A 13,894-nucleotide genomic window follows, 5' to 3' on the forward strand; every position below is an offset into this window, starting at 1 on the left:
CAGAATCGAGGCTGTAATCACTGGCAAAGTTGCTTCAACAAAGTACTGAGTCTGAATACTTATGTAAATGTGATGTTTCTTATTTTTTTATAAATTTGCTGCAATTTCTAAAAAACTGTTTTTGCTTTGGCATTGTGGGGTATTGTGTGTAGATTGAGGGGAAAAAAACTATTGAATCCATTTTAGAATAAGGCTGTAACGTAAACAAAATGTGGAAAGTCAAGGGGTCTGAATACTTTCCAAATGCACCGTACCAGGACAGTAGAAATCCATTCAGTAGAATATAGTGGCTTAGATCAAATGTTCTTGTATTGTACTGATCAATGAGAAATTAAGAAAATGGCTGCTTTGTGTTGTTCCACTATTTCTTCCTCTGGGGAACTGAGTTGACAGCACAGAGCACATGAAAGGCAGAGCAGGTAGTCTGTCTGCTATGACAGGATGCTGTTACTGTATGGATACAAACAATGGTTGCTAATGTGTTATCTTTTCATCTCTCTCTCTCTTTTGCTCCATCCTCTCTCTCTCGCTCTCTCTCCCTCTCACTCCTTCTCCAACAGGACATTGACTGGGTGCAGACAGAGAAGCATGTGTTTGAGCAGGCGTCTACCAATCCGTTTTTAGTGGGCCTTCACTCCTGCTTTCAGACAGAGAGCCGGTAAGAGGCAGACAGAGGCTATGTCCCAAATGTTACCCTGTTCCCTATTTAGTGCACTAGTTTAGACCAGAACCTGGGCCTTGGGACAAAAGTAGTGCACTATGTAGGAAATGGGGTGTCAATTGGGACGAAAAAAGAGACTATAGATTCCAACATGTTGCTTTTTACATTGAGAATGTGTTCTAAACAGAGGTGGAAAAAGTACTCAATAGTCATACTGTAGTAAAAGTAAAGATATTTGAGTCGTTTTCTATTAAGGTAAAAGTGAAAGTCACCCAGTAAAATACTACTTGAGTAAAAGTCTAAAAGTATTTGGTTTTAAATATACTTAAGTATCAAAAGTTAATGGAATTGCTAAAATGTACTTAAGTATAAAAAATATAAATAATTTCAACTTCCATATATTAAGCAAACCATTGACAGATAGTCAGGTGTACACTCCAACACTCAGACATAATTTACAAACGAAGCATGTGTGTTTAGTGAATCCTCCAGGTCAGAGGCAGGTAGGGATGACCAGGGATGTTCTCTGTTTAGTGAATCCTCCAGGTCAGAGGCAGGTAGGGATGACCAGGGATGTTCTCTGTTTAGTGAATCCTCCAGGTCAGAGGCAGTAGGGATGACCAGGGATGTTCTCTGTTTAGTGAATCCTCCAGGTCAGAGGCAGGTAGGGATGACCAGGGATGTTCTCTGTTTAGTGAATCCTCCAGGTCAGAGGCAGTAGGGATGACCAGGGATGTTCTCTGTTTAGTGAATCCTCCAGGTCAGAGGCAGGTAGGGATGACCAGGGATGTTCTCTGTTTAGTGAATCCTCCAGGTCAGAGGCAGGTAGGGATGACCAGGGATGTTCTCTGTTTAGTGAATCCTCCAGGTCAGAGGCAGGTAGGGATGACCAGGGATGTTCTCTGTTTAGTGAATCCTCCAGGTCAGAGGCAGGTAGGGATGACCAGGGATGTTCTCTGTTTAGTGAATCCTCCAGGTCAGAGGCAGGTAGGGATGACCAGGGATGTTCTCTGTTTAGTGAATCCTCCAGGTCAGAGGCAGGAAGGGATGACCAGGGATGTTCTCTGTTTAGTGAATCCTCCAGGTCAGAGGCAGGTAGGGATGACCAGGGATGTTCTCTGTTTAGTGAATCCTCCAGGTCAGAGGCAGGTAGGGATGACCAGGGATGTTCTCTGTTTAGTGAATCCTCCAGGTCAGAGGCAGGTAGGGATGACCAGGGATGTTCTCTGTTTAGTGAATCCTCCAGGTCAGAGGCAGGTAGGGATGACCAAGGATGTTCTCTGTTTAGTGAATCCTCCAGGTCAGAGGCAGGTAGGGATGACCAGGGATGTTCTCTGTTTAGTGAATCCTCCAGGTCAGAGGCAGTAGGGATGACCAGGGATGTTCTCTGTTTAGTGAATCCTCCAGGTCAGAGGCAGTAGGGATGACCAGGGATGTTCTCTGTTTAGTGAATCCTCCAGGTCAGAGGCAGGTAGGGATGACCAGGGATGTTCTCTGTTTAGTGAATCCTCCAGGTCAGAGGCAGTAGGGATGACCAGGGATGTTCTCTGTTTAGTGAATCCTCCAGGTCAGAGGCAGTAGGGATGACCAGGGATGTTCTCTGTTTAGTGAATCCTCCAGGTCAGAGGCAGTAGGGATGACCAGGGATGTTCTCTGTTTAGTGAATCCTCCAGGTCAGAGGCAGTAGGGATGACCAGGGATGTTCTCTGTTTAGTGAATCCTCCAGGTCAGAGGCAGTAGGGATGACCAGGGATGTTCTCTGTTTGGTGAATCCTCCAGGTCAGAGGCAGGTAGGGATGACCAGGGATGTTCTCTGTTTAGTGAATCCTCCAGGTCAGAGGCAGTAGGGATGACCAGGGATGTTCTCTGTTTGGTGAATCCTCCAGGTCAGAGGCAGGTAGGGATGACCAGGGATGTTCTCTGTTTAGTGAGTCCTCCAGATCAGAGGCAGTAGGGATGACCAGGGATGTTCTCTGTTTAGTGAGTCCTCCAGATCAGAGGCAGGTAGGGATGACCAGGGATGTTCTCTGTTTAGTGAGTCCTCCAGATCAGAGGCAGTAGGGATGACCAGGGATGTTCTCTTGATAAGTGCTGGAATTGGACCATTTTCCTGTCCTGCTAAGCATTCTAAAATGTAACCAGTACTTTTAGGTGTCAGGGAAAATGTATGGAGTAAAAAGTAACTTATTTTCTTTAGGAATGTAGTGAAGTAAAAGTAAAAGATGGCAGAAATATATATAGTAAAGTAAAGTACAGATTTCCCCCAAAAACAACTTAAGTAATACTTTAAAGTATTTTTTACTTAAGTACTTTACACCACTGGTTCTGAATGACATGCTGTGGTTAAATAAAAGGTACAGTTTCTCTGTAGCTGTCCCACTGGTTCTGAATGACATGCTGTGTGATGTGGTTTCTGTAGCTGTCCCACTGGTTCTGAATGACATGCTGTGTGATGTGGTTTCTGTAGCTGTCCCACTGGTTCTGAATGACATGCTGTGTGATGTGGTTTCTGTAGCTGTCCCACTGGTTCTGAATGACATGCTGTGTGATGTGGTTTCTGTAGCTGTCCCACTGGTTCTGAATGACATGCTGTGTGATGTGGTTTCTGTAGCTGTTCCACTGGTTCTGAATGACATGCTGTGTGATGTGGTTTCTGTAGCTGTCCCACTGGTCTTGGAACTAGGCAACTTAACCATTCACCATTAGACCTCTGTTCATTTTCAGTGTGAAGTAAGAAACTACAGAGCTGTGGCTTCTGGGAATAGTGATGCATTCAATAACAGACTTCTCATTGTCACTTAAGAAATGTACAGTTGTAGTCAATTACTGGTAGGCCATGAGAGTGTTTACCGTCAGACCATTAACCCTGACCTGTAAAACCAAACATAATGTTAAGAGGCATTGGGGAAGGTCATTTTCACCCAGGCTTTTTTTACTGGGGGTTTTTAGAGCAAAAATGACTTTTGTGTAAAAAACAAAATCACCAATTTCACGAAGACATTGATTGTTACAAAGAACTTAAGCTAAGATAAATTATAATTGAATTGGCATCCATGCAGCCTCCCCTTGTACAATGACAATACTTGACTATTGTTTGGGAAAATGGCAATCTTGGTACAAGGACCACTTAAGATACATTCAACCTTCAGATACTCTCCCAAGACTGTTTCCCAATATCTACTCCTTCCCTGTTCTTCCGATTATAGGTTATTTCTCGTGATCGAGTACGTCAACGGAGGGGATCTGATGTTTCATATGCAACGGCAACGGAAACTACCAGAAGAACATGCGAGGTAAACAAACAGACATTCTACTCCAGTACCTCCGGTACTTCAACAGCATACGGATAGAACCCGTCAATCAACCCTTAAACATGGCCCTCTGCCGTTTCCCCTGCAAACCTATCCATTTGTTTTGAGGAGGACGAGGCCCTATTAGAATCCCAACATGAAAGGCACATCGGTGAAGTGGATGAAGTTGGCGGTATCGCCGTATATTCAAGTCCCAATCTCTGTCCGTAGCCACCGTCCTCTCTCTCCCGTCCTCTCTCTCTCCCTCGCTGTCTCTCCCGTCCTCTCTCTCTCCATCGCTGTCTCTCCCGTCCTCTCTCTCTCCCTCGCTGTCTCTCCCGTCCTCTCTCTCTCCATCGCTGTCTCGCCCGTCCTCTCTCTCCCTCGCTGTCTCTCCCATTCTCTCTCTCCCTCGCTGTCTCTCGTGTCCTCTCTCTCCCATCCTCTCTCTCCCTCGCTGTCTCTCCCGTCCTCTCTCTCCATCGCTGTCTCTCCCGTCCCCTCTCTCTCCAATGCTGTCTCTCCCGTCCTCTCTCTCTCCAACGCTGTCTCTCCCGTCCTCTCTCTCTCCATCGCTGTCTCTCCCGTCCTCTCTCTCCCTCACTGTCTCTCCCGTCCTCTCTCTCCCTTGCTGTCTCTCCCGTTCTCTCTCTCCCTCGCTGTCTCTCCCGTCCTCTCTCTCTCCATCGCTGTCTCTCCCGTCCTCTCTCTCCCTCGCTGTCTCTCCCATTCTCTCTCTCCCTCGCTGTCTCTCGTGTCCTCTCTCTCCCATCCTCTCTCTCCCTCGCTGTCTCTCCCGTCCTCTCTCTCCATCGCTGTCTCTCCCGTCCTCTCTCTCTCCAATGCTGTCTCTCCCGTCCTCTCTCTCTCCAACGCTGTCTCTCCCGTCCTCTCTCTCTCCATCGTTGTCTCTCCCGTCCTCTCTCTCCCTCACTGTCTCTCCCGTCCTCTCTCTCCCTTGCTGTCTCTCCCGTTCTCTCTCTCCCTCGCTGTCTCTCCCGTCCTCTCTCTCTCTCCCTTACTGTCTCTCCCGTCCTCTCTCTCCATCGCTGTCTCTCCCGTCCTCTCTCTCCCTCACTGTCTCTCCCGTCCTCTCTCTCTCCATCGCTGTCTCTCCCGTCCTCTCTCTCCCTCGCTGTCTCTCCCATTCTCTCTCTCCCTCGCTGTCTCTCGTGTCCTCTCTCTCCCATCCTCTCTCTCCCTCGCTGTCTCTCCCGTCCTCTCTCTCCCTCATTGTCTCTCCCGTCCTCTCTCTCTCCATTGCTGTCTCTCCCGTCCTCTCTCTCCCTCACTGTCTCTCCCGTCCTCTCTCTCTCCATCGCTGTCTCTCCCGTCCTCTCTCTCCCTCACGGTCTCTCCCATCCTCTCTCTCCCTCACTGTCTCTCCTGTCCTCTCTCTCTCCATCGCTGTCTCTCCCATCCTCTCTCTCCCTCACTGTCTCTCCCATCCTATCTCTCTCCCTCGCTGTCTCTCCCGTCCTCTCTCTCTCCATCGCTGTCTCTCCCGTCCTCTCTCTCCCTCGCTGTCTCTCCCATTCTCTCTCTCCCTCGCTGTCTCTCGTGTCCTCTCTCTCCCATCCTCTCTCTCCCTCGCTGTCTCTCCCGTCCTCTCTCTCCATCGCTGTCTCTCCCGTCCTCTCTCTCTCCAACGCTGTCTCTCCCGTCCTCTCTCTCCCTCACGGTCTCTCCCGTCCTCTCTCTCCCTCACTGTCTCTCCTGTCCTCTCTCTCTCCATTGCTGTCTCTCCCGTCCTCTCTCTCCCTCACTGTCTCTCCCATCCTATCTCTCTCCCTCGCTGTCTCTCCCGTCCTCTCTCTCCATCGCTGTCTCTCCTGTCCTCTCTTTCCATTGCTGTCTCTCCCGTCCTCTCTCTCCCTCTCTGTCTCTCCCGTCCTCTCTCTCCCTCACGGTCTCTCCCATCCTCTCTCTCTCCCTCGCTGTCTCTCCCGTCCTCTCTCTCCATCGCTGTCTCTCCCGTCCTCTCTCTCCCTCTCTGTCTCTCCCGTCCTCTCTCTCCCTCAATGTCTCTCCTGTCCTCTCTCTCTCCATCGCTGTCTCTCCCCTCCTCTCTCTCCCTCACGGTCTCTCCCATCCTCTCTCTCTCCATCGCTGTCTCTCCCGTCCTCTCTCTCCCTCACTGTCTCTCCCGTCCTCTCTCTCCCTCACTGTCTCTCCCGTCCTCTCTCTCCATTGCTGTCTCTCCCGTCCTCTCTCTCCCTCTCTGTCTCTCCCGTCCTCTCTCTCCCTCACGGTCTCTCCCATCCTCTCTCTCTCCCTCGCTGTCTCTCCCGTCCTCTCTCTCCATCGCTGTCTCTCCCGTCCTCTCTCTCCCTCTCTGTCTCTCCCGTCCTCTCTCTCCCTCACGGTCTCTCCCGTCCTCTCTCTCCCTCGGTGTCTCTCCCTTCCTCTCTCTACCTCGCTGTCTCTCCCGTCCTCCCTCTCCCTCGCTGTCTCTCCCATCCTCCCTCTCCCTCACCATCTCTCCCGTCCTCCCTCTCCCTCATGGTCTCTCCCGTCCTCTCTCTCCCTCGCTGTCTCTCCCATTCTCTCTCTACCTCACTGTCTCTCCCTCGCTGTCTCTCCCTCGCTGTCTCTCCCTCGCTGTCTCTCCCATCCTCCCTCTCCCTCGCTGTCTCTCCCATCCTCCCTCTCCCTCACCATCTCTCCCGTCCTCCCTCTCCCTCATGGTCTCTCCCGTCCTCTCTCTCCCTCGCTGTCTCTCCCATTCTCTCTCTACCTCACTGTCTCTCCCTCGCTGTCTCTCCCTCGCTGTCTCTCCCATCCTCTCTCTCTCTCCCTCGCTGTCTCTCCCGTCCTCTCTCTCCCTCGTTGTCTCTCCCGTCCTCTCTCTCCCTCGCTGTCTCTCCCGTCCTCCATCGCTGTCTCTTCCGTCCTCCCTCACTGTCTCTCCCGTCCTCCCTCACTGTCTCTCCCGTCCTCTCTCTCCCTCACTGTCTCTCGTGTCCTCTCTCTCCCTCGCTCTCTCCCGTCCTCTCTCTCCCTCGCTGTCTCTCCCCTACTCCCCTATTGCACAAAGTGAGGGACAAGGAGAGGCCCGAGCCACTTCTTGAAATAGCCACGTTGAAGCTGTACAATGACACGCAGGCAGGCAGCCCTCATAATTGGGCTTGTTTGCTTCGTTCAGAGAGTGCTGTTCAAGGAGAGTGACAAACTGGCCTGGAACAGAAACAGCCTTCTGATTGGTAGATTGTTACTATTTTGAGGTGGCTGGTGCAAAACCACTTTGATTGACTTTACTATCTCTCTCTCCTGTGCTGTTCTTATTTTTCTTCTGGAGAAAGCTTCCCATTTGACAGTCTGTTAGCGTTTCCATGGAAGGGCAAGTCGAACCAAAATTCTCCTGAAGTGCTCTTTTGAAGAGAAAAAAAATCATCATTACATCGGCAAAACATAATTAGCGCTCATAATTCATTGTGCCTGTCTACGTAGTTTCTCTGAGTGCGCTGGTGATATACTTGGATCAAAGGCAGGATGATTTAGAGAGGCAAGGGCCCCCACTGGCACTCCATCTGTATGCAGTGGGCCCCGGCCCCATCCATGCACAGCGCCATGGTTATCACCGATAATGATGGTACATATTCATGAGGCGTGCTCTGAGAGGTCCCTGGGTTGGTTCCCCTGAGGGGGACGGTGGGGGTGGTGAGGTTGGTGGTTGTGGAGCTGACAGGATGAAGTGCACAACACCGCTCAGTGAGGCACTGCTCTCTCTCTCTCTCTCTCTCTGTCTCTGTGCCCTGTTCCTCTCTCTCTCTGTGTCTCTGTGCACTGTTCCTCTCTCTCTCTGTGTCTCTGTGCCCTGTTCCTCTCTCTCTCTCTGTGTCTCTGTGCCCTGTTCCTCTCTCTCTCTGTGCAATGTCTCTCGGTCTTTGTGCCCTGTCTCTCGGTCTTTGTGCCCTTTCTCTCTCTCTCTGTGCCCTCTCCCTCTCTCTCTCTCTCTGTGCCCTGTCTCTCTCTCTCTCTCTCTCTCTCTGTGCCCTGTATCTCTCTCTCTCTGTGACCTGTCTCTCTCTCCCTCTCCCTTTCTCTCTCTCTCTGTGCCCTGTATCTCTCTCTCTGTGTGTGTACGCCCTGTCTCTCTCTCTGTGTGCCCTGTCTCTCCCTCTCTCTCTGTGTGTGCCCTGTCTCTCCCTCTCTCTCTCTGTGCCCTGTCTCTCCCTCTCTCTCCGTGCCCTGTCTCTCCCTCTCTCTCTCCGTGCCCTGTCTCTCCCATTCTCTCTCCGTGCCCTGTCTCTCTCTCTCTTTGTCTCTGTGCCCTCTCGCTCTCTTGTCTCTCTCTCTTTGTCTCTGTGCCCTCTCTCTCTTTGTCTCTGTGCTCTCTCTCTCTCTCTCTCTCTCACTGTCTCTTTCTCTCGCTCTCTTTCTCTCGCTCTCTCGCTCGCTCTCTCTGTGAACTTTTTCTCCCGCTCTCTCAGTGCACTCTTTCTCTCTCTCCCCCCCTATCTCCCAGTACACTCTTTACCCTGCTCTCTCTCGCTCACCCCAATCCACAAAAGTGGAGACAAATTTGACCTGTAGAATTACCATGGAATGTGTTTCAGCAGCAATCTCAGAAATCTTCTGGAGTATAATCAACAGCAGACTCATTTTCTCAGTGAAACAATGTCCTGAGTAAATGTCAAATTGGCTTCTTACCAAAATACTGTTCGACAGACCACGTATACACTCTGCACACATTTATTGACATACAAACAAAACAAAAGATAAGTCTTCTCATGCTTTGTTGATTTAAAAAAAGCTTTTGAATCAATTTGGCACCAGGGTCTGCTATACAAATTGATGGGGGGAAGCATATGACATAATATCAATGTACACAGACAACAAGTGCGCAATTAAAATAGGCAATAAACACACAGATTTCTTTCCTCAGGGCTGTGGGGTGAGACAAGGATGCAGCTTGAGCCCCACCGTCTTCAACATATACAATATCAATGAATTGGCGAGGGAACTAGAACACTCTGCGTCATCCGGCCTCACCATACTGGACTCGCATAGAATCCCCTCAGCCAACTGGCTCTGTTCACAAACAGAACCCACAGAGCCCCAGAACAGAAACACATTTAGACCCATCCAAATTAAGAGAAGCAAAAAGATAACTAATTGACACACTGGAAAGAATCAACCAAAAAAACAGAGCACATTGGAATGCTATTTGGCCCTAAACAGAGAGTACACAGTGTCAGAATACCTGACCACTGTGACTAACCCTAAATTAAGAAAATCCTTGCCTATTGTAACGGGTTTTGACTTGAGGTTATTGTTTGTAGGGGTGCCAGGTAGGTGGTACCTACCAGAGAAAATATTGATTTCTAGTTTTGGTTTGGGAGGAAATTAGTCCCATCTGGTCCGTCAAGTCTACACCAATACAAAGGACTCATGTAAAAGTCAGGATTGACATACACTTTTCATAAACCCTTAAAATATTGGAAATAACTTCGAAACTACTGTGTTCTTTTGCGTGGGTTGTATTACCAACATAAATGATCACACACACATTTTATTTATTTTTTATTTCACCTTTATTTAACCAGGTAGGCTAGTTGAGGACAAGTTCTCATTTGCAACTGCGACCTGGCCAAGATAAAGCATAGCAGTGTGAACAGACAACACAGAGTTACACATGGAGTAAACAATTAACAAGTCAATAACACAGTAGAAAAAAGAGAGTCTATATACATTGTGTGCAAAAGGCATGAGGAGGTAGGCGAATAATTACAATTTAGAAGATTAACACTGGAGTGATAAATGATCAGATGGTCATGTACAGGTAGAGATATTGGTGTGCAAAAGAGCAGAAAAGTAAATAAATAAAAACAGTATGGGGATGAGGTAGGTAAAAAAAGGGTGGGTTATTTACCGATAGACTATGTACAGCTGCAGCGATCGGTTAGCTGCTCAGATAGCAGATGTTTGAAGTTGGTGAGGGAGATAAAAGTCTCCAACTTCAGCGATTTTTGCAATTCGTTCCAGTCACAGGCAGCAGAGAACTGGAACGAAAGGCAGCCAAATGAGGTGTTGGCTTTCGGGATGATCAGTGAGATACACCTGCTGGAGCGCGTGCTACGGGTGGGTGTTGCCATCGTGACCAGTGAACTGAGATAAGGTGGAGCTTTACCTAGCATGGTCTTGTAGATGACCTGGAGCCAGTGGGTCTGGCGACGAATATGTAGTGAGGGCCAGCCGACTAGAGCATACAGGTCGCAGTGGTGGGTGGTATAAGGTGCTTTAGTGACAAAACGGATGGCACTGTGATAAACTGCATCCAGTTTGCTGAGTAGAGTGTTGGAAGCAATTTTGTAGATGACATCGCCGAAGTCGAGGATCGGTAGGATAGTCAGTTTTACTAGGGTAAGTTTGGCGGCGTGAGTGAAGGAGGCTTTGTTGCGGAATAGAAAGCCGACTCTAGATTAGATTTTCGATTGGAGATGTTTGATATGAGTCTGGAAGGAGAGTTTACAGTCTAGCCAGACACCTAGGTATTTATAGATGTCCACATATTCAAGGTCGGAACCATCCAGGGTGGTGTTGCTAGTCAGGCATGGTTGAAAAGCATGCATTTGGTTTTACTAGCGTTTAAGAGCAGTTGGAGGCCACGGAAGGAGTGTTGTATGGCATTGAAGCTCGTTTGGAGGTTAGATAGCACAGTGTCCAAGAACGGGCTGGAAGTATATAGAATGGTGTCGTCTGCGTAAAGGTGGATCAGGGAATCGCCCGCAGCAAGAGCAACATTATTGATATATACAGAGAAAAGAGTCGGCCCGAGAATTGAACCCTGTGGCACCCCCATAGAGACTGCCAGAGGACCGGACAGCATGCCCTCCAATTTGACACACTGAACTCTGTCTGCAAAGTAGTTGGTGAACCAGGCAAGGCAGTCATCAGAAAAACCGAGGCTACTGAGTCTGCCGATAAGAATATGGTGATTGACAGAGTCGAAAGCCTTGGCAAGGTCGATGAAGACGGCTGCACAGTACTGTCTTTTATCGATGGCGGTTATGATATCGTTTAGTACCTTGAGCGTGGCTGAGGTGCACCCGTGACCGGCTCGGAAACCAGATTGCACAGCGGAGAAGGTACGGTGGGATTCAAGATGGTCAGTGACCTGTTTGTTGACTTGGCTTTCGAAGACCTTAGATAGGCAGGGCAGGATGGATATAGGTCTGTAACAGTTTGGGTCCAGGGTGTCTCCCCCTTTGAAGAGGGGGATGACTGCGGCAGCTTTCCAATCCTTGGGGATCTCAGACGATATGAAAGAGAGGTTGAACAGGCTGGTAATAGGGGTTGCGACAATGGCGGCGGATAGTTTCAGAAATAGAGGGTCCAGATTGTCAAGCCCAACTGATTTGTATGGGTCGAGATTTTGCAGCTCTTTCAGAACATCTGCTATCTGGATTTGGGTAAAGGAGAACCTGGAGAGGCTTGGGCGAGTAGCTGCGGGGGGGGGCGGAGCTGTTGGCCGAGGTTGGAGTAGCCAGGCGGAAGGCATGGCCAGCCGTTGAGAAATGCTTGTTGAAGTTTTCGATAATCATGGATTTATCGGTGGTGACCGTGTTACCTAGCCTCAGTGCAGTGGGCAGCTGGCAGGAGGTGCTCTTGTTCTCCATGTACTTCACAGTGTCCCAGAACTTTTTGGAGTTGGAGCTACAGGATGCAAATTTCTACCTGAAGAAGCTGACCTTAGCTTTCCTGACTGACTGCGTGTATTGGTTCCTGACTTCCCTGAACAGTTGCATATCGCGGGGACTATTCGATGCTATTGCAGTCCGCCACAGGATGTTTTTGTGCTGGTCGAGGGCAGTCAGGTCTGGAGTGAACCAAGGGCTATATCTGTTCTTAGTTCTGAATTTTTTGAACGGAGCATGCTTATCTAAAATGGTGAGGAAGTTACTTTAAAAAGAATGACCAGGCATCCTCAACTGACGGGATGAGGCCAGGTCGATTAGAAAGGCCTGCTCACAGAAGTGTTTTAGGGAGAGTTTGACAGTGATGAGGGGTGGTCGTTTGACTGCGGCTCCGTAGCGGATACAGGCAATGAGGCAGTGATTGCTGAGATCCTGGTTGAAGACAGCGGAGGTGTATTTGGAGGGCCAGTTGGTCAGGATGACGTCTATGAGGGTGTCCTTGTTTACAGATTTAGGGTTGTACCTGGTGGGTTCCTTGATGATTTGTGTGAGATTGAGGGCATCTAGCTTAGATTGTGGGACTGCCGGGGTGTTAGGCATATCCCAGTTTAGGTCACCTAACAGAACAAACTCTGAAGCTAGATGGGGGGCGATCAATTCACAAATGGTGTCCAGGGCACAGCTGGGAGCTGAGGGGGGTCGGTAGCAGGCGGCAACAGTGAGAGACGTATTTCTGGAGAGAGTAATTTTTAAAATTAGTAGTTCGAACTGTTTGGGTATGGACCTGGAAAGTATGACATTACTTTGCAGGCTCTCTCTGCAGTAGACTGCAACTCCTCCCCCTTTGGCAGTTCTATCTTGACGGAAAATGTTATAGTTGGGTATGGAAATCTCAGAATTTTTGGTGGTCTTCCTGAGCCAGGATTCAGACATGGCAAGGACATCAGGGTTAGCAGAGTGTGCTAAAGCAGTGAGTAAAACAAACTTAGGGAGGAGGCTTCTGATGTTGACATGCATGAAACCAAGGCTTTTTCGATCACAGAAGTCAACAAATGAGGGTGCCTGGGGACATGCATAACGATATAACAAATAATGAGCTCCGGTTCATCCAGAAATGTCCTGTACCTCGGGCCTAAAAGAGTCCAGCCTGGTAAAGGAGTTCAGGGAACTCAGGGGACCTTAGTCACGCAATGTTTGTCCATTCATACAAGTGTAGCGTAAACCCAGTCTCAATCAAAATATCAACTCTTTTACCACACAACCAAGAAGAGTATCAAATCTCAGTAAGTCTTCAACTACAACTGACCACATAAATCATCACGCTATACATCACACCAAAACAAATGAAATACCGTATACAAAATTGTTGTAGTCAGTCGGTCAGTCAGACAATCCGCCACCAGATCTCCAGTGGAGGAAGGCCACGAAGAACAACGGAGAGGTGTAGGCCAACGGAAGCAAAGAGTGGATCCGATCCTGGGCAAACTTGCTATTAGGCTACAAAGCACACTTTTAAATGCAACAAAACAAACGGAATTGAGAAGCTTCGGAACTGAGGGTTGAACACATCCTCATTCGTGTCTCCATCACAACCTCACTTTTGTGCAGCTGAGGCTGTCTATTTAATTGGCATTAAAGGGGAAGCACCCTATTGGAAGGAGAAGTACTGAGACGGTTCAGACAAATTCAGGGCCGTCACACTATGTACAGACTCAGTGAGCCTAGCCTTGCTATTGAGAGAGGCAGCCATAGGCCGACCTGCATCTCAACAGAAGACAGGCTATGTGCACACTGCCCACAAAATGAGGTGGAAACTGAGCTGCACTTCCTAACCTCCTGCCCAATGTATGACCATATTAGAGACACATATTTCCCTCAAATTACACAGTTCCACAAAGAATTTGAAAACAAATGAAACATTGATAAACTCCCATATCTGTTAGGCGAAATAAAACAGTGGGCAGTCACAGCAGCACGGGGCCCGTTGCCATGACAAAAGGGCAACTAGTGGAGCACAATTAACACTATAAATACAAGAGCTATATTTGCTATATTTGTATGTTTATTTATTTTCCCTTTCATACTTCAACTACTTACAACTTGTTACAACATAGCCAATAATATAGCATTTCAATTGTCTATATTCTTTTAACTTTTGTGAGTGTTATGTTTATGAATGTTTCCATTGTTTATTTCCCTTCTGTTTAAGGTCTCTTCCATTTGCTTTGGCAATGTAAACATGTGTTTCCTATGCTATTAAAGCCCTTTGAATGTAATTGAATTGAGAGAGAGAGAGCACAGAG

At 48.5% G+C, this 13,894-nt stretch overlaps 1 protein-coding gene across 2 annotated transcripts in view; it reads left to right on the forward strand.

The window, feature by feature from the left end:
- The window catches only part of LOC109878875 (protein kinase C zeta type-like), a 153,409-nt gene that overhangs the window by 94,136 nt on the left and 45,379 nt on the right, over positions 1-13,894 (forward strand). For both annotated transcript variants that reach the window (XM_031794727.1, XM_031794726.1), the window contains exons 7-8: positions 561-658; positions 3,868-3,954. In XM_031794727.1, the coding sequence (XP_031650587.1) occupies positions 561-658; positions 3,868-3,954 (185 nt within the window). The remainder of the gene's footprint in view (positions 1-560; positions 659-3,867; positions 3,955-13,894) is intronic.

This window comes from Oncorhynchus kisutch, linkage group LG17, assembly GCF_002021735.2.
Source record: "Oncorhynchus kisutch isolate 150728-3 linkage group LG17, Okis_V2, whole genome shotgun sequence".
Classification (NCBI taxonomy): Eukaryota; Metazoa; Chordata; class Actinopteri; order Salmoniformes; family Salmonidae; genus Oncorhynchus; species Oncorhynchus kisutch.